General features: G+C 50.4%; 1 protein-coding gene across 1 annotated transcript; it reads right to left on the bottom strand.

Annotated features, from left to right (window-relative positions):
• Positions 1-444: 444 nt before the first annotated feature.
• CAPN9 (calpain 9) lies at positions 445-26,507 on the bottom strand. Its single transcript, XM_057530608.1, has 16 exons — positions 26,440-26,507; positions 24,869-25,037; positions 23,871-23,954; positions 21,677-21,762; positions 19,255-19,332; positions 14,962-15,122; positions 13,579-13,736; positions 13,206-13,414; positions 9,619-9,655; positions 8,173-8,253; positions 6,347-6,404; positions 4,040-4,104; positions 3,135-3,203; positions 2,524-2,596; positions 599-721; positions 445-530 (listed from the first exon to the last, which is right to left on the bottom strand). The coding sequence occupies exons 1-16, from the start codon at positions 26,505-26,507 to the stop codon at positions 445-447; spliced, it is 1,605 nt and encodes a 534-aa protein (XP_057386591.1).
• Between the last annotated feature and the right edge of the window lie 1,200 nt (positions 26,508-27,707).

Raw genomic sequence — 27,707 nt, 5'->3', positions numbered from 1 at the left:
AGCGTGGGCATCCGGGGGGTGGGGGGCACCTGCCCAGCAATCACCCTGGTGTTGAGTTACAGGCTCTGGATGTGCTTCCTTCAGCTTCAACCGCGTGACTACCCAGTGAGGGGTGGGTGGCTATGAACTGCAAATGCTAAGGACCACCTGCACGTAATCTCTCTCTCTCTCTTCCTGGGGTAACCGATCTTCTCTGAGACAATCGGGTCAGTGTCTAGGGCTCACAAAACACAGAGCGATGGAGAGGGAAGGAGGGTGGGGGACAGAGGGAGAGGGAGAGAGACTCCCGATTCTGTGCCCTGTGACGGGATCAGACCTTTCTTCTGATTCGCGGCAGGAGCCCCATCCCCACCCAGTTACCCTCCCACAAAGACACTGGGAACCGATGGCGGGTGACGGTACCAGGCGCACTGCAGAGAAGACGTGCACACACCCACCCCTTGGCTAGCCGCACACGGCACACAGATGGCGGGGCGTGTGGCTCAGCCCCCCTTTGCTGCAGTTCTCAGCAGCTTGCTCCTTACATGCTCCTGGAAGGTGATGGAGGGAGGTGTGCTCTCCCTGGGCTCAGGAACACACAGCCCCGCTGGACACTTACGGCTTGCAGTCTCCAGCCGGACCAGGCAGTTGAGGAAGTCATCGAAGCCCAGTTGGAGCTCCTGGTCTGCGTACCTGAGGACGACCAGCTGCAGGAGGGGAGTGCTGAGCTGGAAGCCTGCGGGGAGAGGGGGGAGGCATGGCCGCCCTGGGTGAGCCCCACAGGGTGCAACTTCGGGAGCACCAGGGCTGGACCAAGGAAGGGAGCTAGTGTCCCCCCGGCGCCCTTGGCTCCAATGCAATATGACAGTGTGCCTCCGTCGGGGGGACACTGGTGAACCCACAGCTGTACCTTCTGAGTTCGCCAAGTTCAGGGTCTTGGCTTTGACCTCACATCCCCCATAAGGTCTTGCTGACTTTTCAGGAAGGCTTGCTTGGGAGAACTTGGTGCTGGACAGTGTTTAAGCCCCAAGCCCTGTGCCTCCCTCTGGTGCTAGAGCTCCACTTCCAGCTCCTGCTGGCCCTGGGGGGATTCCAGCCAGGACACCTGCAGTAAGTGTCTGTTTCTCATGGGCATTTTAACCCAGAGGTGCTGGGGGCTCTGGAGACCCAGTTATGCCGCTGCCCTCAGTGAAAGACCCCATGCTAGGCTCGTTCACACACGCCCACGATGGAGCGAGAACCTGGGCCTGGACGCTTTGCTTCCCTTCTCTTTGCTCATTCGACCTCTTTGCTCATTGGTCGAAAGAGGGGTTTAGAGAAGGTAACGCTCCTTATAGATTCAACACTTAAGGCTTTGATTTCTAACCAGCGTTGCCCTCTTTCATTTCAGCCTGCGCGCTCCCTTTCAAAGTATTGCTTAGAAGCCTGCCCAGGGTCTTCCTGTGCCCTCTTTCCCGATTCCAGACCGAGAGGGGGCCAGTCCAGAGGCAGGACATGGTTTCTGGAGCCTGCACTGTGGAGCTGGCTGGGGGCAACACCCAGAATCCTGGCGTCTGCTCCGGATGGGGCAGGAAGAGGGCAGGGTGAGGGCAGATTCCCTCCCCTCCCCAAGCCAGGAAAAGAAAGACATGGCCACACCTCCCTCTCTGAAGGGCTTCCTTTTCTCCCTGCTCCGTCCTTCTGCCCTAGAAACCAGGTCCCCAGACCCTAAGAAGATCAGGCCCTTCTCCTCTGTGGCACTCTCCACATTTATAATTAATTTTGTTTCTTTGCCATCATACAGGACCCAAGCTGGTCCTGATTTTGTCCCATTATCAGACCATGAAGCTGACAGTGTTTCCTGATGTTTATTTTACCTGGAAGGGAACCAGATTCCAGGCTTTGGCCGGGCCCAGGGGTAGGTCTGTGAAGCCTGCTTTGTGAGAAATGCCTTGTGGCCTGGCGGGGTGTAGGCAGGCTGCAGTGGCCGTCCTATGCAAAGGACAGCTGAGCCCCAGAGACTCAGACTGCCCCGGCAGGGGCTGCCAGAGGGTTAGGAATGCCACCTGGAGCCCATCCCTCATGCAGGAAATGGGTATAAACGACAACGGAATCATTGGTTTGGATTCAGTCTGCTGGTGACAAAGCCAGAGACGGGGCCTCCGTGGCAGAGGGGTACACGAACTCTGTGTGCCCCAAACCTGACCCCAAACCATGGGATGGACATGCCCTGCCTCTCTGTGTTAATCGCCATCTGAAAGCAGAAATTAAAGGCTTGGGAGCTTGCCACCAGAGTCGCAGATAACTCTGCTTGGCCAGAAAATTGGCCAGAGGCTGAGGCCTCCAGGGGTCAGGCTGAGTTCAGCCTCAGTGGGTACACTTTAAAGGTCCCTGATGAGGGTGAGCAAGTCCTGAATTTGAGGCTGGGCCCCGCCCTTAAGAAGCATCGATTCTGGTCAAAGTCCAGCCCCCTCCCTGGGCCGCGAGAGGTGAGTGGCTACCACAGACGACGCCTGGCACGCAGACAGCTCTCGCCCGGCGGCCCAGGCTTCCCTTTCCCTGTGGCTTTCAGGGCGGTCCGCAGCTCGCAGGAGGACTTGCTGCCAGATGTGTCAGCATCAAACTGAAGGGAAAGGCTCTGGAGGGGGAGAGCAGAGGCATTGAGAATGCGAGCACGCAGAAGCCCCCGGTGAGGCTCCTTTGATGGCAGTAACGGGGTCCATGCAGGGGAAAGACTCCTCACCGGGCGGAAGGGGCAATGGTAGGCTGAGGGTCTCCAAAAGTGTGGGCCGCTTTGTTTTCCTTTCATATTGGGTGGAAGCCCTGCGGTACTGCCATAAGTATGGGAAGTAACTATGGGAATTCCATCTCGATTTCCTCCCTTCCACCTTTTCAAACACAAATCCTCTGGTCGGCAGCACCTGGACCTTTAAAATCCCCTTCTGGGACTTCCCTGGTGGTCCAGTGGCTAAGACTCTGTGCTCCCAACGCAGGGGGGTCCAAGTTCCATCTCTGGTCGGGGAACTAGATCCCGCATGTATGCCTCAACTGAGACATGGCTCGGCCAAAACAAACAAACAAACAAATAAATAATTAAAAATCAAATCAAATCAAATCCCCTTCTGCTCTAGGCTTGTACAGTCCCCTAGCAGCCACGCACTGGCTGGGTTACAGACTGCCCACTTCTGCAGCTTGTCCCAGAACACTCTGAATTCACCAAAGGCTAGCGTCCCATTGCCACTGGTCTGTGCAAGTGAATTAAGGAGGAAAGGAAGACGTGAGCATCATCTCACCCCAAGGCTCCTGGGGCTGCAAGGGAGGAGAGCAATGGGCTGGCATGGGTGATATGTGTGACACAGACTCAGGGCTCTGAGGGAGGGGGTTTAATTATTAAGCCATGAATCTCTGAAGAGGGGGCATGGCAGGGGTGAGGGGGGATGGCAAAAGAAAGGTTGAAAACACACATATGAAAAACTCTTCATTGCCCTGGACAGCACCCCAAAGTGGCAAAAAGATCCCCAAGTCCCTTCACAAACATTCCCCCCACTGGCCAGTCTGTGCCTCTTTTTTTTTTTTTTTTTAATTTTTGGCTGCACTGGGTCTTCATTGTTGTGCGCGGGCTTTCTCTAGTTGCGGCGAGCGGGGGCTACTCTTCGTCGCGGTGCGTGGGCTTCTCATTGCGGTGGCTTCCCTTATTGTGGAACATAGGCTCTAGGTGTACGGGCTTCAGTAGTTGCGGCTTGTGGGCTCAGTAGTTGTGACGCACAGGCTCAATAGTTGTGGCTCGCGAGCTCTAGAGCGCAGGCTCAGTAGTTGTGGTGCATGGGCTTAGTTGCTCTGCGGCATGTGGGATCTTCCCAGACCAGAACTCGAACCTGTGTCCCCTGCATTGGCAGGCGGATTCTTAACCACTGGGCCACCAGGGAAGTCCCCTGTGCCTCTTCATTTTGTTCCAATCCTAGCACCAGTGTCTCCCAGGCTTTGGTTATTTTCTGTGAAGAAGACTCTCCACATTCTAGGGAAGTCTGCATTAGAGAAAAACACTTAACATCTATTTCTGCCTGCGTACTTGGAAGGATACGTCCATTAGAGAAATGATGTTTTTACAGGAAGTCAGGCTTAGCTTCTTGAATTTGATGTCCTTTTCTGAAATCACACAAGAAAGCAGAATTCAGTTGACTCCTGATAAGATAAACCTATTTCCATCTGCTGAAAGTCCAGTAGGGTGGTTAGATCTAGGTTGGTGAGGGTGGTGATGTGGTCAGTCTTAAGATGCTGGTGAGAGTAGAACATGGCCTTTGGGGAGGAAAATTTGCAAAATATAAAAAAAGCTTTAAAAGCTTTAAAAATAGGGATATCCTTCCACTCTTTATCCGAGTTTCAAGAGTCCCAAGCAAAGAATTATAAGTTAAGATTTTTATCATCAGGTTACTTGTAATGGCAAAAACTTAGAAATGATACAAATGACCAATGGAAGGGTATGGACAACAGTTAGGTTATGTCCATATGATGGATTATTATACAATCCTTAAGAATCATGCTTTGATTCTTAAGATCATTTCTGGGGAAATGCTCATAAAAGTTAAGTTTAGGAGACAGGGTTTAAAATTATTGGAGAAATTTGGACACTCACATACTGCTAGTGAAAAGGTACAGAAATCACTTTAGAAAATAGGCAGCTTCTTAAGAAGCAAATATAGAGTTACTATTTAACCCAGCAATTGTCTTAGCTGTATACCCCAGAGAAATTAAAACACATGACCACATAAAAGCTTGTACACGAATGTTCATAGCAGCATTATTCATAATAACGAAAAAGTGGTAACAACCCAAGTGTCCATCAATGGATGAATAGATAAAACCCTACCTGGTATATTCAGACAATGGAATATTATCCAGCCATAAAAAGAACTGAAGGAGTCCTGACACGTTACAACATGGATGGACCTAGAAGATGTCATGCTAAGGGAAAGAAGTCAGCCAAAGAGGACCGCATTTTATATGATTCCTTTTATAAGAAAAGTCCAGAACAGGCAAATCTATGGAGACAGAAAATGGATGAATGCTTGCCAGGGGCTGGGGGTTCGGGGGAGGGTAGTAAATGCTACTGGTACGTGGTTTCTTTTTGGAGTGATGAAATGCTCTGAATCAAATGAAAATTGATTGTGGTGATGGTTGCACAACTCTATGAACATACTAACATCCATTGAGTTGTATATGTTATTTTTAAAAATTTTTTATTTTTTATACAATTTTAAAGGTTATTTTCCATTTGCAGTTATTACAGAATGTTGGCATATTCTCTGTTGTACAATACATCTTTGTAGCCTGTCTTACACCCTATAGTTTGTACCTCCTATTTCCCCACCCCTGCTTCCCTCTCCTCTCTGGTAACAGCTAGTTTGTTCTCTATATCTGTGAGTCTGCTTCTTTTTGGTTATATATTCACTAGTTGGTTGTATTTCTTAAATTCCACAGTATTTGTCTTTCTCTGTCTGATTTATTTCACTTAGCAGAGTTGTATACTTCAAATGGGTAAATTGTACAGTATGATAATTAACTCTCAAAGCTGTTAATTCAAAAAATAATATTGCATCTATAGTGTAATACCTATTATGTGTGTACCTATATATACAGAGAGTCACACACCCACAGACTACACATTTGGTACATAAACACATACACAAAGACACACACATATATGTTAAAGTGGTTATTTATGGGTAGTGAGATTAGCCGTGATGTTTGCCTTTGTCATTAGGCTTTTCTGCATTTTTCATAATCTTTTACCATAAACTTGAATCATTAGTGTAATCAAGAAATGAGCAGGCTTCCCTGGTGGTGCAGTGGTTAAGAATCCACCTGTCAGTGCAGGGGACACGGGTTCGAGCCCTGGCTGGGGAAGATCCCACATGCCGCGGAGCAGCTAAGCCCATGCGCCACAACTACTGAGCCTGCGCTCTAGAGCACACGAGCCACAACTACTGAGCCCACGTGCCACAGCTACTGAAGCCCGTGTGCCTAGAGCCCGTGCTCCGCAACGAGAGAAGCCACCGCAATGAGAAGCCCGTGCACCGCAACGAAGAGTAGCTCCTGCTCGCCGCAACTAGAGAAAACCCGCGCACAGCAACGAAGACCCAATGCAGCCAAAAATAAATAAATAAAATAAATTAATTTAAAAAAAAAAAGAAACGAGCAATGAAAGCTATTTTTAAAGTCTACCTGAAGTCAGCCCTGAAAAGCCCGTCTGCAGCTCTGAGGAGCAGGGGATCTGGGGGAGCTGCAGGAGACCCAGGCGGCAGGCCGTCCGTCACACGTCCCTCGTCCCCTCCATGGGAGCCCTGGGGTCCCCGGGGTGCAGGTAGGGGTAGTGGGTGTGAGCACGTACTCTTTTGCAGCACAGCATTTAAACCATATTCGAGCTCCTCCGCGGTTACCTCTGTGTCCTGTTGAAGTGGAGACAACTGCTTTTTATGGCCCTCAGCACCTTCTCTCTTAAAGTTTCTTCCAGTTCTGGGCGTGACTGGGCTCAAGTGATTGGCCTCAGGACCCTGCTGGAGGCACTGTGCCCGCTTACTTCTCAGGGACCTGCGGGCCCCCCAAAAAGCGTGGGAAAACTACCCCAGTCCCTGAGCTGAAGCTCCCCAGGTGATTCTTATGCTGGTGGAGGTTTGGGGCTCAGTTTCCAAGCAACTGCACAGCAGAAGCACCTGGAGAGCTTTAAAAAAAAACCCACACAGAGTTGGGGGGCTCACCCCAGAGCCCCCTTCAATCGGAAGACTTGGGAGTATGGCTCATGGGTTATTTTCAAAACCTCTAGGGGTGAATTTCAGAATCAGCGGTCTAAGGCGGGCTACTAAGTCCCACTGAATCTCCGCATCCTCAGCCCTGAGAAGTTTGCTGGAAACGCAGAGTCTCAAGCCCCACCCAGACCTCCTGACCAGGAAACCTGCACTTCCAGGAGGACCTGGTGATTTTTATGCCCAAGACAGTTTGAGGAGCCCTCATGTCGGGCTCCTTTGTCCAGGACTTTGAACCAGCATCGGGAAACACAACTGCCTGTGGGGTGACTTTCACCTCTGCCCGCCCAGGCTCCACCCCTGAGCGCCTGAGGCCTGGGGAGTGGGCGCTGGGACGTGCAGCCCTAGTGAAGATTCATGGATGCAACCTCAGCCCCGCAGGAGCAGAGGAGGCCAGAGAGACAGAACCCTGAGCCCGGTCATCCGGCTTGTCTGAAGAACAGCAGGGCCAGGACCAAGCGCCTGAGCTCTAGAGGCTTCTTTGGGTTGTTACTAAAGGTTGAACAAATCTGCAACATTCCCTCCTTCCCTTCCAAACCCGGGTCTCTGTTTCTGGCAACTTCTGTGGTCTCCCACCTGCCTCCTCACTCTGGCAGCTCCCCCAGGCCAGTCCTACAGAGGCACCTGAGCTGGGAATTTCTCCCTCCTTCCCACTCTTCTCCAGCCCAGACTGTGGTCCCCAGGTCTCCCTGACCTGCCTGTTTATTCCAGTGCCCGAAAGCCCACCATTAGGGATTCATCCCCCAGGTGTAGGTGACACCCCTCTTCCACAGCTCAGAGCCTGGTCAGAGGAAAGATGCTCACATAGTCATTAGCTCCTTGCCCTGAATTGGTTTATCAGGCTTATTTTATTTCCGGCTTCCAACAGAGAAGCTTCCAGGGAACACAGATGGGGCAGTTCCCGGGACGATGGAAGCCCTAACAGGGGCAGGGAAAACCCAGGTCCCCCAGGAGCGGTCAGGGCCCCTCAGCAATAAAGCTGGGCAGCTGAGGATGGAAATGGAGGGTGCGAAGGGCTGCAGGCAGGGCACAGACGGTCTCTCCTTCCCAGTGCCCAGCCTGGCCGCGCCTCTGGTGCTAATGGTCAAAATGCCTGTGCGCGTCTGCAGTCTAACGGCGGCCTCCCTGAACACTGCCGCCTCTGGCCAGAGCGGACAGAAGGCTTCCTTTACTCGTCTGAGCTCCTTGGGGTGCAACTGCTTCATCCACAGCACAGACTGGGATCGGAGATGGTGTGGAGGTGGCAGTCTTTAGGGCCTCTTGTATGGACTGGTCTCACATTGCGACCAGCTCCATCAAGCCTCAGGCACCAAACCTTGGGCACCAAGCCTCTGGGAAGTGTAACAACAACCTTCCTGCATCCCCAGGGGGAAGCCGGGCCCCTCAGCACTGCAGGCGATCCAGGGCAGCCTACCTCACCAGCGACTTGTGTAAACAGGGCCCGGAGCTGCTGTTCCTCCTCTGTCTCCTGGCCAGGCAGAGTTGGCTTTGGTGGCTGAAAATTAACCAGAGGAACTTGCACTGAACCCATGAAAAGGAAACTTGAAATGGCAGGAAAGAAGAGCCCCAGGCTGGAGGTGGTGTCGCCCCATGGGAGAAGCTGGGACCTCCCAGCCACATGATGCCATGCGCTCTGTAGTTGAGCTCTGAACTGGCTGCTGCCTGTGGCATTACGGTCTCCATTCCTCGTGAAGCTTTTTTTTTTTTTTAAATTTTTACTTTATTTTTATTTATTTATTTATTTATTTATTTATTTATTTATTTATTTATTTATTTTTGGCTGCGTTTGGTCTTCATTTCTGTGCGAGGGCTTTCTCTAGTTGTGGCAAGTGGGAGCCACTCTTCATCGCGGTGCGCGGGCCTCTCACTATCACAGCCTCTCTTGTTGCGGAGCACGGGCTCCAGACGCGCAGGCTCAGTAATTGCGGCTCACGGGCCCAGTTGCTCCGTGGCATGTGGGATCTTCCCAGACCAGGGCTCGAACCCATGTTCCCTGCACCGGCAGGCGTATTCTCAACCCCTGCGCCACCAGGGAAGCCCCCCTCGTGAAGCTTTTTTAGGAGTGTCTGGAAGGACTTTGTTAGTGGGACTCTTAAGACTCCTTGCCTAAAGGAGGCCTGACCCCTGACTGCGTTAGGGTCCCTGCAGCTCCTCTATCTCAACACTCATTAGATATCTCAACACTCAACACTCATGGACTAATTACTTGCTTAATCATCTGACTTTGAGGGCAGGAGACTGTTGCTAGCACAGAACCCAGGAACTGGAGTGTGGAAAGCTCAGTCAATGTTTTGGGTGTTTCGTCTTCTTCTGTTTTGGGCCCCATTAACAAGCCCCCACTTGGTGCCTGCTACACCTCAGCGCCTCTTAGAAACTTTACAGCCCCGGGACAAGTAGAAAATCAGCCCCCTGTCACTCCCACATGCAATGCAGGGAAGAAGTAATGTGTTCCCCCGAGAATCTAGAAAAAGAGATCTTTTTGAAAAGAATGTACCTGCCTCTCTTATTTTCTTTCTATCATTTGTTTTTCTTAAATTGGGTACATGTTTAAGATATTTCGCTTCCTCTGGGAACAGCAGCTGCTTCTCAGGGAAAAGAGTAAGTTGGTAGCACAAAAGAAGATCATCCCAAACACAGCTTTCTAGCAAGCATCTACGTCACTACCATGCCGGGTTCTGTTGGGCCAGGGGAGTTTGGAAGGCAAAAGTCGTTCTCCAGGAGGTTAGAGCCAAGGTGCTTACCTACCTGATCGCAGATAGCCATTCCTTGAACTCCAGAGTTTTAAATGACGCTATGGTTAGAGGGACGAGTTCAAGGACGTCACTGAGTCCCACCCTCCAAGGCAACTGAGAAGGCTCACCTCAGGAAGGTCGATGTCTACAGTTCCGTCCATGTCCCTGTGGGGACAGAAAGCACCCGAGTCAATGTGGGTTAACTTCCTTCTTAGAACCTGCAGCGCTGAAGGGCCCAGACATACGGAAGGTTCTGTCCTACTGGAGCCCTCCTTTCTCAGCGACATTCCATCTCACCAGGCTGCAGATCTGTATGTGGCTCTCCCTCCGCCGTCACCACTCAGACTCTGCCCAGCATGAAAATGAGAAGGAGGCGGCTTAGCCATCACCCAAAGAGAACTTGCAAAGCCTGGACCTCCAGAAGTGAAAGAAGCTAAACCAGCAGTCATTCCCTATTTCCTGGATGCGCTCTGACCAGGGATGTTTATGAAGTGTTACACATTCAATAGAATAGCAGAACCTCTGAGGTCCCATAAGCAGAGAGGATTCGTGACACGCTCCCCATAAACTCTGTCTCATTGGAGACAGTCATTCAACCTACTGAGGGTTAACTATTCATGAGGGAATTTTAAAAGATTATAGAGCAAGTTGAGTTGGACCAAAAAGACTGGCCCTGGGGCAGCATCATTTGCCCCTGCCCCTCCTGCAGAAGTAACCCTTGTTCCCACTGGAGGTAGGGGAGTCGTGGGTTGTATGCTTATTTTTGGGCAAAGAGGAAAGATAACTGGGAAGATGTTTATTTTGCTGTTCACATCCTTAGGGGAACCTGTAGTGTTTCGAAAGCAGTGACACTGGAGCAGGCTTCAGCTTCTGTTGATACTGAAAACATTCGGAAGAATCTACTCTTTTCAAATTCAAACCTGAAGCACTCCCAAATAAAAACTGCTGGAGGGACTTCCCTGGTGGTCCAGTGGTTAAGAATCCACCTTCCAATGCAGGGGATGCGGGTTCGATCCCTGGCCAGGGAACTGAGATCCCACATGCCACTAAGATCCCACATGCCGCGGGGCAAGTAAGCCCGTGCGCCACAACTAGAGAAGCCCGTGTGCGGCAACGAAGAGCCCGCACGGTGCAATGAAAGATCCCACGTGCCGCAACTAAGACCGGATGCAGCCAAATAAATAAATATTAAAACAAACAAAAAACAAAAAACTGCTGGAAGCGCAAAGGGAACAGAAACAGGCAAACACGAGGATAGCACCGGGCAGCCTCCCTCTCCTCCTCTCCCCCTGGGCCACCACAGAGCTATCAGAGCTCTTTTATCGTTCAGAGCCCTCTCATGAGAACTAAACCAGTGGAAAGAGCTTCGTGTGGCTCTTCTGTTACTGACTACGGAGCTGATTTTTAAGATCATTATCAGAGCAGGTCGAGTATCTCGTTCAGGGCAATGGTGAGTACGGAGTTGGCTTTGCCACCTAGAAACCACCAATGCCGAGGACTCGGACCTCACCCCACCGATGGGACTGAGAACAAGAAGTGCAGGATTGGAACAGCCTGACTTTCTCTCTCTTCCACCCACAAGAGTCACCAATCTGCCTTGATCCGAATGGGGTGCTTTTGCGTGAACAGATGCTGGGACGTTCATCCTCAGGTTGTGCTAGTACATGGGAGAAGACTGGAGAGCAGCTCTCCAGCACAGTTTTAAAAATTAGAGACTTTATTGCTTCGATTGAGCTGATGAGAAAGAAACATGACTCTTGCATTGGTTTGGGAAACCCAACCAGACTTTCTAATTGGGAGTGCAGTTGACCCTTGAACAACCTAGGTTTGAACTGCTTGGGTCAAAAGAGGCAGATTTTTTGCAATAAATATAGTACGATGTTTACAATCCCTGGTTGGTTGAACCCACAGGTACAGAACGCGCGTGTGCCGAGCGCTGACTGCAGGACTTGAGTGTGGGAGGATTTTGGTATCCATGGCGGGTCCTGGAACTGATCCCCTGCAGATAGCGAGGATGACTGTATTCTCAGCACACACTATCCCACTAGACAACAGATAAAGCCAGAGCAGACCACGGAGTCATAGCTGTCTCTACCTTGTTATCTCAGGTTGATCCTTTGCTGGGGATTGATCCGACTTAAATACAGAATTCCTAGATCTTGCCATTCTCTTGTGATCCCTCGAAATGGAGTCTTGTATCTTGAACCCCTTTTTCCCTCTGCCACAGAACGAAAAATTGCTAACAGGCAGTAATGGGAAATTTTTTCCATAGAAGTACCTGATACAAAATAATTTTGCTAAGACACAGAAAAGGAGAGGTGGCAGAATGTCAGGGATAGAGAATGGCAGTCATACTGGTGTGGTGTAAGCCCAAGGCAGTTAGCTTTCTTGATTGTAATGTAAGTGCCTGACATTAAGCTTTTTCTAAAAAAATTAATTAATTAATTTTTTGGCTGCATTGGGTCTTCGTTGCTGCACATGGGCTTTCTCTAGTTGCAGCGAGTGGGGGCTACTCTTTGTTGCGGTGCGTGGGCTTCTCATTGCGGTGACTTCTCTTGTTGCAGAGCACGGGCTCTAGGCGCGCAGACTTCAATAGTTGTGGCATGTGGGCCCAGTAGTTGTGGCTCACGGGCTCTAGAGCACAGGCTCAGTAGTTGTGGTGCATGGGCTTAGTTGCTCCGTGGCATGTGGGATCTTCCCAGACCAGGGCTCGAACCCATGTCCCCTGCATTGGCAGGTGGATTCTTAACCACTGCGCCACTGGGGAAGCCCCTGACATTAAGCTTTCGATTGCCAGGGTAGCTGCTTCAAAGACATCCATCTGGAATAAACACATTGCCAGCTTCACAGCTGGACAAAGAGCCAACGCCCCACTCTGGAGTTCCCTGTTTTTAGAAAGCTCTGGTAGACCAGATAACTGACTGGCCACTTGCCTTTCCCTTCCCCTGCTTTAATTCCAGCTCTTATGTTTCAAACTCACCAAGGGTGAACCTACGAAATCTAGGCACCCCACCCTTGACCTCAATAAAAGCAGACCCTGGGGTCCTCTCCCCTACCCCCTGCCCCTGTGTGGCCCTGGGAGGGCCAGGTACCCTCCAGGATCAGTGAATAATACATTTATTTTTCAAAGGTCCCTGACGGCTATTGCTGAGGTGTCTTGCAGTCATAATAAGAACCACAAGGGCTGGTCCAGCCACAACATTAGCTCTGGTTGGGGAAATGTCTGCGGGGGTCTCGCCTCAAATAGTACAGGTCCAGGCTGTGTCTCAGGCATTCAGCCCACAGCATCACATCAATAGGATGAGACCAGCTCAAAACAACTTGCTAACATTTATTTAAACTGGAGCTGAAAGAACATGACATTCTTCAAACTTGCAACAGCCATGCCTTCATCGTGCACAGAAATGAGTTTCTCATCCCTCAATGTGGCTCCCATTCCAGGAACTTCTTGGTTAAAGGGTCTGGAAAATGAAGGGCTCCAGCCAGGAGGGTCTTGTGAGCGTGCTTCTGGGAGCATTTGGGGGAAGCAATTTTTTAACGGTTTGTTTGAGGGAGGGGAGGAGTGGGACTAAAATGGACATGCATCTTGCTTTGCAAATGGATAAGGAACCGCCCCCTGCTTGGGTTCCCAGGGAGGTCATAGGAAAGGGAAGAATGGTGACTTCTCTGGAAATGAACCACAAAATGGAGAGGGATACTTGAACCTGTGACTCACCGAGTAATGGCTTTCTTCTCCGAGAAGATCCACAGGCAGAAATCGGCTGCCTGATGGGGCTTGAAAGTGCTGGGAATCACAATGTACTCCCCAGGGGGTAGCGAGAACCAGTCAGAGACTTCTCTCAGGTTGATGGACGTCTTGCTTCTGGCCTGGGAGGCGTGGTGTCTGAAGAAGTCTTTGTTCAGGTGTCCGTCTTGGCCGGGGCACTGCAGTGAGGAGTAAGGGGGTGGTTTCTCTAGGGAGGGCTGTTGGTCCTGGCTGTTTGGACACAGTGTGGGGACAGGCCATTGAACCTCAGGCATGAAGCCAAGGAGGAACGGAGTGTAGAACTCAGATGGTGACTCTGAGGAGAAGAATGGCCCCCACCCACCTGGTAAATGGCATAACCGATGGTCAGCATGCTGTCACCAAACCTCTTGAGTTTTCTTTGATCTTTCTGAATCAGGGCTACAAGGAAAGTACATTTCTCCTGCCCCTCATCTTTCTCAGTCAGGGACAATTTTATTTGTGGATTGGTCCAAAAGGTATCTGCCATTTGAAAGAGGAAGATTATTTTCCCTTCCTTAAAAAAAAACAAACAAGAACAACAAAAAACACAAAGCAGGCACTTCCCTGGTGGTCCAGTGGTTAAGCATCCGCCTTCCAATGCAGGGGACTCAGGTTCGATCCCTGGTCGGGGAGCTAAGATCCCACATGCCGCGGAGCATCTAAGCCCGTGTGCTGCAACTACTGAGCCCACACTCCACAACTAGAGAGAAGCCCACACACCACAACTAAGACCCGACGCAACCAAATAAATAAATGTAGAAAAAAACCCACAAAGGACACATACACATACACACACATGCACCCCTACCACATCCTCCCAAACCTGAGAAAACAGTTCTTCCCTTTCTGTCCCGACCTCCTCTTGCCCTCCTTTCTGTAATCTCCTGTGAGAACGCAGTGTCCCCTCTTCCATTTCCACCCTCCTTCCAACCATTTCCCACACAGCTTTTTAAAGACATTCTTCTGGGGCTAGTCTGCTACAGTGTGCACCATCTTATTTTTCCACTTGGCATTTAAAGGAGAGTGCAGTGCCCTTGTGGTCGTCCCCCAGCATCCGCTTAGTGGTTGCACAATTTGAGCAGGATGGACCTCACCCCCAGCTCCAAGGGTGAGTGCTGAGTAATCTGTGCTAGTCCCTCTTGCCACGGAGCATTGGAACAAAGCCCATCAGCCGTAGCATTCACCAGGCAATCTCAGCAGCTCCCAATTAGAGGGACGTTGAGGCCTTTTGTGGAATGACCATTAGGAGCTCTTGCCGTGCGTGTGAGTGAGAGGTCAGGATACTGCTGGCAGCCCTCCTGTGACTATAAAGAAAACCAGACAGAGGAAGAAGTCAACAGAGGGAAGAGGGCAGGACAGAGGATCGCAAACAAACGGGCGGATAGAACCAGGCCTGATGCCCTCCGTCTCCTCTGAACTTTCCAATTACAGAGGACGATACATCCTTTTTATTGATAAACCAGTGTGAGCTGTGCTTTCTATTACTTATAACAGAAAATAACTTAAGTGGTAAAACATGGGCATTTCCCTGAGCAATTCTTATTTAACTTCCTGTTCAGTCTTTGTAGCCCTCTTTTCCTGGTCACCCCTGAAATCCTGCTGTCGACCTCTACTCTTTCCCGAGAGTCCTGGCCCTGACCCACCAATGTCCAGCAAGTGGGCTGGACACCTGGGAAAGACAGAGAGTGACAGGCGGGCTACCCACCCAGGAAGCTGCGGCAGCCGCCAGCTGTGACGCCCCGCACCCAGCTTCCCTGAGGGACCGCCACCTCCCACTTGGGGACAGTATCCCCCTCCAGGGCGTCAGGAGTGAGGTTGCAGACCTCTACTTTGTCAAAGGGGGCCTGGAAGTCTCTGAATGCCATCCTGCCACAAAGGGGAGATGCAGCACGTGGCGGGTGATGGTTATGACGTGGTCTATCCGTTCGTTCACTCATCTAACAAACAGCTACAAGGGCCGGCTGCTTCCTCAAGGAGCAGGGAGACCTCAGGTGTGAGAAGATGGAAAATGCACACCAAAAAGTAGAGGCGAAAAAAGTTTAAACGGGCAAAAGTACAGGTTGATTATATGTAAGTGCTGCAAGGAAGTTAGACTAGGGTGAGGGGTGAGACTGCGGGCCTGGGGCTACTTTAAATAGGGAGGCCTCTCTGATCAGGTGTGGAGGCCTGAGGCACGGGGGACGGGAAAGGTGGCTCTCTGTGAGCTCCAGGCAGGTAGGGAGCAAGGTCCTGACACAGATACCTTCCTCATGTGCTCATGGAACACCAGGAAGGCCAATGAGGTGGCCCAAGGTGTCAGCAAATGATAAGATCCAAAGATAATGATGGGTCAGGTTGGTCACCATAAGGCTTTTGACTCAGACAAGATGGAGAGCCCTGGAAGGTGTTACACAGAGGAGGGATGGGACCCGGGGCTGCTGTGTTGAGAACAGACTTCAGGGGCACAGACGCCACCAGCTAGGAAGTTAGTGCCATCGTCCAGGGAAGAGATGAGGGTGGTCGGTCCAGGCTGGTAGGAGGGAGGCGGTGAGCGGGGATCAGATTTGAGATACATTCTGAAGGTAGATCTTACAGGACCTGCTGACGGACTGGATGTGGGGAAGGAGAGAAGGAGAGGAATCAAGGTTTTGGTTTGAGCAACTGGAAGGAGAGAAATGGGGGGGTGTTGAAGCAAGTTTGGGAGATGTTAACCGAGCTGTCGATTAGACGTTCAAGGGGAGATTTAGTGGGCAGGTGAGTATGCGGGTCTGGAATTCCAGGGAAAGGAACTGGGTGTTATCAGTGCGAAGACAGTCTTTAAACTCCTGAGACAGGATGAGATGCCCTAAATATGGGGAGCAGATAGCGAGGAGGGGGTCCATGGACTGAACCCTGGAGCCCTTCAATGCTAACAGGTTAGGGGGCTGGGGAGGGACCGGGACGGGACACTGAGAAGGAGCCCAGGTAGAACCTGGGATCCAGGGAGCACCGTGGCAACTATGTCAAATGCTGCTGACGGATCAAGTCGATCAGATTTAGCAAAGTGAGAGTCCGGGGTGTCCTTGGCAAGGGCAGGTTCAGCGGATGGTGGAACATATGCCACAGTTGAGGGTCGTCAGGATAGGGAGGGTGGAGAGGAACTGGTGAGTTTTGTGTAGCGAAGAGGAGAGAAAAGGCTTGGTGGTTTCAGTGGGTCAGGAGAAACTTTTTTCCTTTGAAGTAGGTGAAATGATAGCACTGTATTGCGAATGAAAATGATTCAGTGACAGAGAGGAGTTCATAAATGAGAGAGGGGAAAGTTTTGGAAGTATGTCCTGGGAGGTGGGGAGGTGAAAGATAAAAGTGGAAAGAGATTGGAAAGGCTTTAATGTCAAGGTTCCCAGAGGAAAGGCTCCAGATTCAGAGTGCTGACAATTTTAATGCCATGCATTGCCCGGGCCAGTTTCAGCCCCAGGTGTCGGGCGCAGCTCCTTTTGGGAGGGCAGTCGTGGTGCAGGGCTGGACCGTGGGCCGTGCACAGGGCATTCCCTTTGCTGGGTCTCTCCCTGTGGGTTTCCTCATTTCCTCTGCCCTGTTTCTCCTTCCTTCTGGGCCTGACTTTCCTTCCACTAGCTTGACTTCAGGTAGCCTCTCAAACTCTGTTCCCACCTCCTGCTCATATTTGGCAATTCGTGGGAGAATCCGAATTCCAGACCTCACCTTTCTTCTGGTTTGCTCTTTTCATGTAACTCATCAACCCTGTACAGTACTCAAAATTCAAGGTCAATGTGTGTCTAATGTCCAATTCAACAGCTTGTCAATCTCTCAAACACCCTGTATGTTTCCCACAAACTTCTTCTACTTATGAACTCATGGTTCCTGAGACAGATGGCCAGCAGGACACCAAGCTCATTCACCAGGCGGGGCCTTCCAGCTAGCGGAGGGTGAAAACGGTGGTGTGTCTTAATTCTGGGTCAAGGCTTTTAGGAATTGGGGATATCTTCTCCAAAGGTTTTTTTTTTTTTTTCCTCTTCTGCTGGCTTCCTGCAGGTGACTGTGTCACTCCAGGGGATGGTAGAGCCACACGAAGGATGGAGCTTGAGTCCCTAATCGCTGCATGGAGAGAGCCGCTCACAGAATAGGAATGTCTTCCTGGACGGTTACAATGAGTGAGAAATACACTTGATTGTGTTTGAGTCTATACATTTTGAGTCTATTTGTTATGGCAGCTGGTGTTATCTGGAGTCACTGAAGTGTGGAACCACCGTAAAGGAATCTAAAATATGTGATGCCAGCTTGGCAGCTGGGCCGGAGGATGCAAGGGAACACTGGAGCTGGAAAATAGATATCCATGTTATTAAGGGCAAAAACACTTGCCACAGTTGTTGTCTGTAAAATATGTAAATATACTGAAGCCAGAACAAATGCCCACTGACGCTGCGCTCGAGGGGAAAAGAAGGGAAGAAACTGGAATATTAATTCCTGTGTGCTAGCTTTTGCATGTTGTATTTAATAAAGTGTTATAAAAAAAAAGAGATGAGTTCAGGCTAGAATGGACTGATTTGAGCATGTGAAAGGGAAGAGAGCTAGAAATCCAGAAATTGTGGCCTTGGGACTTCCCTGGTGGTCCAGTGGCTAAGAATCCGCCTTCCATTTTTTTCAGGCAAATATTGATTCTGCTAAAGACCACTAGGTGTCCTCTATTGGTTGTATTACTTCAGAGTTCTATATTCTGAAACACCAAAACTGTCTTCTCTGAAATTATTCATTTATACTCTCCTAGAATCACTTAATTGCTTGGCTATCTATGTCTAGATAAAATAGACGACAATGAATATTCAATATGTAAAGATTATTTCTCTTTATCTATACTTTCTCCTCAGGTTAAAGAAAGAGTTTGTTAAGTTCATTCTCTAAAAAATCATTTTTATTCCAAGAGAATTGTTTTCAATATTATACTGTGCGGTTTTTTAAGATGGTATTTTAACAGACACCCTGAAGTTCTAATGTACGGTGTAATGAGTTCTATTTGGACAGGCAGTATTATTAAGTCAAGACAATTAAAAAGAGATTGACAAAGTATGTGTGGGTGTATGTGTGTGTGCGTGTGTGTTGGGGGTAAGATATATAATTTTATGAATGCTTTTTGGTTAGTCCCTTGCAGCAGATCTATATAATCCTGATGCTTTTGACATGGAGATGTCAGTTTAACGCTAAAATATAAGATCAAATTTGAAAAAAAAAAAAAAAAGAATCCGCCGTCCATCGCAGGGGACGCGGGTTTGATCCCTGGCTGGGGAACTACGATTCCACATGCCGCAGGGCAACTAAGCCCACGTGCCACAGAAGAACCCGCATGCCACAACGAAAGATCCCTCATGCTGCAATTAAGACCCGATGCAGCCAAAAATAAAAAAAATTAAAAAGTATGTAATTCTTAAAAAAAAAAAAAAAAGAATTTGTGGTCTTGCAGGGCTGGATGCACCAACTCTTTCTGGACCCGACGGGAAGAAATAAGATTGAAAAAAGCCTCCAGAGATGAAGGTCCATTAAAGTTTTCAGTTAAACAGAGATTCAGCCCTGTGGAAAGTCCAGGTTAGGAATGTTTCCTTCCCACTTAGGTCTGTATTTTTAGATGCTCTCAGGTAGAAGCTTTCAGGGGTCCCTGTGATCAAGCTGGGCACGGAGGGAGTGTACCTGTGAGCGTCAGGGTTGCTTGTCTTCGAATTCACGTGCAAGCGGGGATGATGGAGTGCTCAGAGGAAGGAGGTTGGGCCGGAGACCAGAGGCTCAGCCCCATGTTTTCTGGATCGCACTAACTCCCCTGGGCCTCTTAAACCTGTAGATACGGTGAGTCCCCCAAACGTGACATTACATTCTCTGCCAACCTGGGTTTTGAGGCAAATGGATTTGATTTACCAATAAAATAAAAGAAAATAGAAGAGAAAAAGCAGCGTTTCTTACACCTAAGGGCACTGAGACACGCTCCACACCTGTGACGGAGTTAATACGGAAAGGAAAACAGAGACAAGCACCGTACCAGAACTCCCCATCGTCCAGAGCAGCGTGACATAGGCGCTTTTGCTCGGCTGGGCCAACGGAATGCCGCTCAGAAGAACTAGGGGTGAACAAAGCCAGAGTTAGGTACAAGGTCACGGACAGCAATGGGAACAACACTGGCCTTGGGGTGGGACCTGCCCCTCCCTAGGAACCAGGGTCCACGTTATGTGGGGAATTGATCCTGATTGGGGCCCTGGAAATGCGCCAGGGGGTGGAGAGGCTGGTGGGAAAGTACATCTCCAAGCGCAGCTGATGCAAAAAGGCCCTCAGGACCACTGGACCCTCCTCCACGGAAGAGTCTCCTGGGGCCGTCACAGGGAGTTGAACGTGAACAGGGCAGCAGAAGGGGCCCAACCAGAAGCCACAGCGGGCTGAGATGTGGGGCCTGGAACATTCCCTCCACCTCTCCCCTTGGTCTACAAGCTGACGCTTTGAAGAGTGGTGATAATACCTCATGTTCGCCCGTGCTTGACATTAAACATACCAAGTAACTTCTTTTTTTTTTTAATTAATTAATTAATTAATTAATTAATTTATGGGTGTGTTGGGTCTTCGTTTCTGTGTGAGGGCTTTTTCTCTAGTTGCGGCAAGCGGGGGCCACTCTTCATCACGGTGCACGGGCCTCTCAGTATCGTGGCCTCTCTTGTTGCGGAGCACAGGCTCCAGACGCGCAGGCTCAGTGGTTGTGGCTCACGGGCCCAGTTGCTCCGCGGCATGTGGGATCTTCCCGGACCAGGGCTCGAACCCGTGTCCCCTGCATTGGCAGGCAGATTCTCAACCACTGTGCCACCAGGGAAGCCCCCAAGTAGCTTCTTTACAAGACCACGCTAGGAAGCCAGGTGAGCTTCTGCCAGGTAGACGAGCCCGCCTATGGGCAAGAAGGCTCAGGTGCACAGCGCCCATTGTCCTGCAGACTCAAGAGTTCCACCTCCAGGTCCACGGAGTTTCTGTGACCCCCATGACCACCTCTAAATAGTTCAAACTGAGTCACCCCCACTGCGGTGCTGTAAGTGGTGTGTCTACCTCACCTACACCCTGTAGACCTTGTCTTGGATGGGGGCGGGGAGGACTCAGGTAGAACAACTCTCCAGTCCGGGGGAGAGCAGTACCCAGGGCCAATATCTTTTAAGTGGCCCTCCCTAGACACCTCGTGGGCCTGGGGGAGTAAGCAGCCCTTTCAGCCCTGTTCTCACAGCAGGCAGGGTCAGGGTCAGGGTCAGGGATCGGCTTGTGGACCAGCCCCCCATCACCCCGAGGCCGAGTGCGAGAGAAGGCAAGCTTGTGTCCAGCCTCGAGCCAGTGAAAATGCACGTCCTTTATTTCTCCCTCTGCGTGTTTCCCAGGAGGGGGAAAAAGGGTTCGGCCCTTTTACACACCGCGTTCCCTGAACGGAGAGACTCAGAATCTATTCACCGTAGGAAGCAATCTCATTAATGTGGGTTTATCTCTTTCTCTCCGTTTCCGACTGGAGAGGGAGGCTGATCTCTTCCCTCCTTTGATGGGTCTGAGGAGGCAGAAGCCCAGCGGACGGCAGGGATGGTGGCACAAGCCCAGCGATGGGGCTGACAGGCAGGCCGGGAGTCTGCTTAATGAAGCCCCCAGCACACCGACGGGCGGGGGGTGGTCCCTCTGCGGGAGCCGAGGACAAATACCGCTCAGTTTCACTGAAGCTCTAGACTCGCTACCGGGCTCCCTGGAGCCCCCCAAGCCGTGGGTGGGCAGGAGTGGGGACGGGTTAGGGGGCCCTGCCTGAGCCAGAACACACCCCCATCCCAGTCACCTAGGCTGTTTCCCGGGGAACGAGGAGGGGACACATACAAGACAGGCAGCCCTTTCTTTATAATCGGGGGCCGTATAAACAGCCCAGGTGGCTGCTCTGTGATGGATGAATTTCCCGCTCCACTTCCTCTGTGTCACTGGGGGCCACCGGGCCTCTGGCCAACGGTCAGTGACCACGGGAGAGAACACTTTAGCGACCTGCTTGGCAATGTTTCAGGGATTCTCACACCTGAAGTACTCATTGCCACCCCACATGCACCCAACACACACACACACACACACACACACACACACACACACACACAGAGGAGCTCTTCATCACTGGGATAAAGCCTTCACCATATCATGGGATTTAAAGGTCCCATGGGAGGTAATACAGTCACTGACATAATACAATTATGTGAAAGGTAAAGGGCACCGTGAGTCTTCAAGTTTGGGAGCATGGAGGGCCCGAGGGCAGAAGTAAGGTCCGGAAGCGGGACAGGACCCTCCCTGAACAGGAGCCAGGAGAGAACCGTAGTCAGGCTGCTCCCCCATCACATGTGCACAAGCCAGCCCTGGCCTCGTGCCCCGTGAGCTGTAGGAAGGTGGGGATCGGTCAGAAGGATGGGGCGGGGAATGACCTGTCGCTCCAGGACCCGGTCCACTCAACTTGGCCCCAAGGGTTCCGGACTCTGATGAGCTCTATTTTCTGGCCTCGGAAGTTTACCTAAAAGGGAAAAGCGGCAGAGAAATGTGAGAATGCTAAATCCATCTGTGAGCTCCAGGGTGGGTTCGCTCCGGCTGAGGCTGGCTTTTCTGAAAGCCTGTTGACACCCTAAGGACATGTCAAAACTCATCAGTTGTTAACTAGCTCTCAAAATTTCCTAATTCCTATTGAACACAATGTTATATTAATCACCCCAGAATGGTGATGTCGCATCTGGGAAACAAAGTGGAATTGTAATTAACAAGAAGTGAGTCCACAGGAATCTTCAAACGAGTGAGTTTTCTCTCTAGACTGGAACCCCCAGAGGCAGAGGCCAAGTCTTATTTATCGTGTATCTTCAGCATCCGGCAGTCAGTGGGTCTAACACTTGAGTTTTCTTCATCCTTAGCATCTGATGCCCAGATGATCAGAATATAAGCACATGCTGGGAGTTGAAACAACCGCAATAAACAAAAACCCACTTCAAAGTCTTCTAAATCCGATCTTCTCCCCCTTTCAGGTGTCACATGAGGGTCTCTGCTGCCACACTGAGAGCCCTTGAGCCAGTACAGAAAGAGGACTCAGCCCTCAGGCTCTGCCCAGAGCAGGAAAGAGCACCAATGCATAGAGAGGTTTTGGGGGTGGAAGGGTGAGAGTAAAAGACTTCGATTCATCAATGATCCAGGAATTTCAGTTCTCAGAACGCTTTATCCTCATACCTTTGGCATCAATTTTCTCTTTTTACGTGCAAAATCATTTAAGTTAAGTATGACCTCTCCAGAGTCCAAGTTCGCCATGAAAGAGGTTCACTCATTGAAATGGGTGGGGAGGTGAATTCCTTACAGGTGGAGAGGAAGCAAACGCAATTGAACAGAGTGTCATACGATGGGAAGGTTTCTGCCATCGCTGGGAATAACATTTAGAAGATCTGACGTCAGGAATCACAGGCCTGCTCAAGTGAGTGGCTGGAAGGCGTGTGTGGACAGGGAGGGGGGCGGAGAGAGCCAACTCTCCAAAGAGTCCAGCTGCACCTCCTGCTTGGGCACGCTGCTCACGCCGCCCGCTGGGGGGCAGGGCCAGGCTCGCTCTGCACCCCTTGTGCCCCCCACTCATTTGGAGCACGTCAGCCACTGGAGGAGACCGGAGGCGCCCGGGTCCCCTACCGACTGGGTTTGAGATTCACCCAAGGGGGGCCACGGAGGGAAACCCTTTGGACTTCACTGAACTTGACCCTGCAAGGGTGCCCCCCTCTGCTTCTCATCTCACTTTCTCCCCTCCACTTTCCCGTGCATTCCTCCAAACAAAGCACTCACCAGAAGTCACAGTGGTACCATGTGGGGGTCTGGGTGCCCCCTCTTCCCCGCCCCGGGGATTAGTTCCAGCCTGAACTACAGCTGCAGAGAATAGGACTTGTGCTGGTTAATTTTATGCGTCAACTTGACAGGGCCATGGCGTGCCTAGATGTTTGGTTATGCGTTATTCTGAGTGTGTCTGTGAGGGTGTTTCTGGATGAGATGAGCTTCTGAACTGGTAGACTGAGAACAGCAGACGGCCTTCCCCATTGTGCGTGGGCCCCATCTCATCAGGTGAAGGTCCAAAAAGAACAAAAAGACAAAGGAAGGGAGAATGTGCCCTCTCTGCCTGACTGCCGAGCTGGGACTTTGGTCCTTTTCTGCTCTTGGGCTGGGACTTGCTGGTTCTCGTTCTTAGGCTCTTGGGCTTAGACTGGAACTACACCACTGGCTCCAGCTTGTGGATAGCCGGGCTTCTCAGCCTCTATAACCAGGTGAGCAATTCCGACTACTAAGTCTCTTCATATACAGATTTAGCCTATGGGTGCTGTTTCTCTGGGGAACCCTGACTATGACAGGACTGATGTAGAATCAGGGATGAAAAGAACACAAAAAACAAAGACCAGGGTCTCGCAGCTGCTGACCAAGTTTATACTGTGCCGGCCTCACAGGTCTCTCTCCCTCTCTCTCTCCTGTTTGCTGTTTTGAATTCCAGCCTTTCTTCTTTGGATGAGACATCCTCTGTCATGTCCGAAAGTGCAGTTTAAACTGCAATGCACTATATAGGTTTACGAAGTCTGTCCCCATACCCTGTCAACAGGGGTCCCTGTCGCCTACCTGGTCAACGCCCGTCACTGTGTAGGCATGACCCCTAATGAGACCAAAAGGTGTCCGGGCTTCAGATTCTGCAGCATTTCTGATCTAAAACAAAAAAGGAGCAGTATCTACGTCAAACCTTCCCCAGCCGGCCAGACACAGCTCCGTGTCTGGCTCAGTCCCTCCTGCCCCCTCAGGTGAGGGCCCTGTGAGTGGGCATATAAAATGGGTACACGGGAACCCCCCTAAGTGGTTAGCAGTGACATACAGCAATTCCCAGCCTCTTCCCAGGGTGGAGGTCCCTCATTCTCTGCTTCGACTTCACTGAAGAGTTTACATTCTTGCCCCCAAACAGAAAAACTTGACCTTTCCCACCATGTAGCAATAGCAAGGAACAGACACCAAAGAGGCAGTAAGAAGCATAAAACCATATGACATGCAATTCTATGTCACAAACTTGAAAAAGTAGAGGAAATTTACTAGCAAAGGATAAATTCCCCAGGTTAATCCAAGAGGAAGTTGAAAAGTTGAATAGGCTTCAAAAAATAGATGAGGTAAAATTACATGTGTGTGTTTGTATGCATAAAGAAATTAGAAAAAATGCTGTTCTGTTTCTATCCACGGATATATTTTTTCATGATCTATGAAGTGAAAGAGACAAGTTTCAGGAAAGTGTATAGTAAGATTCCATTCAGTAAACACCGCTCCCGAGTCTGTGCATATACGCGCGTGCCTGTTGCACGAGCGAGGACAGAGGCGTGATGGGCACCCAACAGGCGTCCCGGCGTGGACGGGGGAGGGAGACAGAGTTTTGCCCTGCCCATCATCTCAGGATTCTTCCACCTGATACAGCAAGGGCGTCTTACCTCTGCAACTCGAAAACCATTAAACACAAACGTTTGTTTTAATTAAAATAAATAAGCATTGCCCCCGCCCCCCTGCAAGGTATGCCTCTTCCGTGGGCAGCTCGGCATCTGAGCCTAGAACAGTGCCTGGGATGCAGCCAGCCAGCGACTTACGTCAATTGAGCAGCCCACCAGAGAGCCCCTCTTCAAGGCCTTGTCTAGAATCTCATAGAAGTTCCCGGGAGCCTCCTTGGTTGTGAAGGTCTCTGCCACGCCCCCGGTGAAGTCCTCCATGGCCTCGATGGCGCTGCCCCCCTTCAGAGCCTCGTAGCTACCGTTCAGCCTGTGAGGGCGGCAAGAAAGCCTGGCAACGGCTGCAGGGAACAAGGACCACCACCAGGTGGCGCCCCTCAGCCAGAGTTTTTCTACCTTTTCTAACCAAGGACCACCTCCCGAGGCTCGCCCAGGCTGGGGATGTGGAAGAAGGTGGGAAGCAGGGATGGGGTTTACTTGGAGCTCTGAGGAAACCAGAGATGCTGAGAACTCTGTGAGAGAGGCAGTGGGTGTGGTGGTAAGGAGACAGGCGGGGACCTGGGACCCTTGGCTGCGACCTGGGACCCTTGGCTGCTGGGCTGCCGTGCTGGCACCTGGACACACCTCTCCTTGAGCAACAAAATACAAAGAAACTGTATGGGGCTAAAAATAACCACGTGCATGCACAGTTGAGACAAATTCTGGACAAACGAGACCAAGAGAAATACCCAACTGCCACTTTTGAAGAGCCCCGAGCAAAAGCAGGGTACTGCGCACGCCCCCTGCACACGACACCACCTAAGGGGTGGGCAAAACACCTAAGCCACCCCTCCGGCCCGATCCCTGGACGCACCGCTACCCTCACTCCGTATAAGGAACAAGCTCCCGCCCCATCCCCCCAGGGAAAAGCAAGCAAGGGGGCATGTTGCTTGTTCTCGCTCCCCCCCTGCTGCAGCAGGGGCCCCCCTAAAGCCTTGCCTGACTTTCCTGTCTGGCCTCTGATCAATTTCTATTGATTAAGGAGGCCAAGAACCCTGGTCCCTGACAGACTGCAGATCCAAGTGCCAGTTCCCCCACTTACAAGCTGAGGGATGCTGGACCAACTCACTCAGCGCTTCAGTTTCCCAATTTTCGAAATGGGGTTGCACTCTTCCTCCTAGGGCTGCTGTGAGGTTTAAATGAGCCTCCTTCTCTCGCCTCACGTGGAATGGGGCCTGAGCATGAAGCTGTTAGTTGTATGAGACCGAGAGGGAGATGGAGGCGTTTCTCTTGCTTTCTGGACCCATGTAGTCCCAGCCGCTTTTCTCTCTTCAGCTCTTTGATTAATACGGTTGTACATTAACATCTTACGTCGGTGTGGTGCATTTGTTACAGTGACTGAACCAGTACGTAATTGTTACTAAAGTTCATACCATATTCACACTTCCTTAATTTTCACCTAACGTGCTTTTTCTGTTGGAAGATCCCATGCGGGATCCCACATCGTCACACTTAGTCAAGTCTCCTTAGGCTCCCCTGGCCCGTGACAGTTGCTCAGGCTGTCCTTGTTTTTGATGACCTGGGCAGTTTTGAGGCACTGCCGGTGTTCTGTAGAATGTTCCTCAGTTGGGATCTGTCTACTGGTTTTCTCATGAGTAGACTGGGGTGACAGGTTTGGGGGAAGAAGACCACTGGGGTGAAGTACCGTTCTCATCACGTCGTATCGAGCATACATCGTGTCTTCATGACTTGTCACTGTTGATGTCGCCTTGATCACGGGCTGAGGTCTCCTGTCTGTCATGTTTCTCCTCTGTGAACTTACTCTCCCCCCACCCCCCATTACTGTCCTCTTTGGAAGGACTTAGGAGTGGGGGTCATGCTTCACCTTCTTGAGGGCAGAGAGTCTACATAAGTTCCCCGAAATTCTTCTATGTGGCAGATTTGTCTCTTCTCCCCCATTTATTTATTCAATGATTTATTTACATCAGTATGGACTCATGAATATTAATTTTATACTTTGATTTATAATCCAATACCATTTTACTTATTTTGTTGCTCTAATTGTTCCAGCTTTGGCTACTTTCGGCTCCTTCAGTTGGCTCCTGTGTCCCTTTGACATAATTCCATCAGTGTGTGTGTGTGTGTGTGTGTGTGTGTCTGTGTGTGTACGTTTAAAGCATACACACACACATTCACTTCCCGACACTGCAAGATACTCTAGGCTCCTCTTCTGTATTTCTTGCCCCAGTTCTACAATCAGCCTTATCTCCAAGGAGCCCTGGTTCCTTTGATTGGAGAATGGTGTTAGAAACCAAGACCTGAGAAGCAGGAGTGCTTGTTGCTATGGGATTGTCATTGCTTCTAGGCCCTCTCAGCTGATAAACAAGGAAATAATACCTGTGTACTAACCCATGAGTGACACATATACTCATCAATGTGTAACCATCTCTATTCAACTAAACCTGAGTTCATACTGATGTCCCCAACTCTGACTCACTACCACTTATATCATTCTAGCCTCCTCCACCAGGCTTCTTTGTAACCTCTCACTCCAACAATGAAAAACCTGGCTTCCACCATCTGCCACCCATTTACTTAATTGTTCAATTCAGTAGATATGTATAATCGTATCAGAATTGTTGTCCTGTACCCCATGAGAAACAACTTTACCAGCTAGTGTACAGTGCTTGTGTACAATCTCTCTGTCATTCTTTCTTTCTTTCTTTTTTTTTGCCACGCGGCATGTGGGATCTTAGTTCCCCGACCAGGGATGGAACCCTCGGCCCCTGTATTAGGAAGTGCAGAGTCTTAACCACTGGACCACCAGGAAAGTCCCAATCTCTCTGGCTTTCAACCTCACAGACTGCACTCATTTCCAGAGTTACTTAGGTCAGCGCCTTTCTCGCCTACACCTTCAATGAGTTTGTTTCATAGACTTGTAATACTATTAGATTGTTTTGTCACAGGCTGCTTTTCATACTGGGATTCCTTTATCCTCCTA

Source organism: Balaenoptera acutorostrata, chromosome 16 (assembly GCF_949987535.1).
Source record: "Balaenoptera acutorostrata chromosome 16, mBalAcu1.1, whole genome shotgun sequence".
Taxonomy (NCBI): domain Eukaryota; kingdom Metazoa; phylum Chordata; class Mammalia; order Artiodactyla; family Balaenopteridae; genus Balaenoptera; species Balaenoptera acutorostrata.
The sequence above is the reverse complement of the archived record's forward strand: the minus strand, read 5'-3'. Positions and strand labels throughout refer to the sequence as shown.

What these genes read in the sequence shown, in the direction of transcription:
- CAPN9 (XM_057530608.1), bottom strand. Translation starts at nt 26,507, where the DNA reads ATGACAGACAGGAGACCTCAGCCCGTGATCAAGGCGACATCAACAGTG. An exon ending in CAGTGACGGGCGTTGACCAG is followed by an intron (nt 21,763 to 23,870) that starts GTAGGCGACAGG and finishes TTTCCCTTTTAG; the next exon opens with GTAAACTTCCGAGGCCAGAA. An exon ending in CTGGACGATGGGGAGTTCTG is followed by an intron (nt 15,123 to 19,254) that starts GTACGGTGCTTG and finishes CCTTTGTGGCAG; the next exon opens with GATGGCATTCAGAGACTTCC.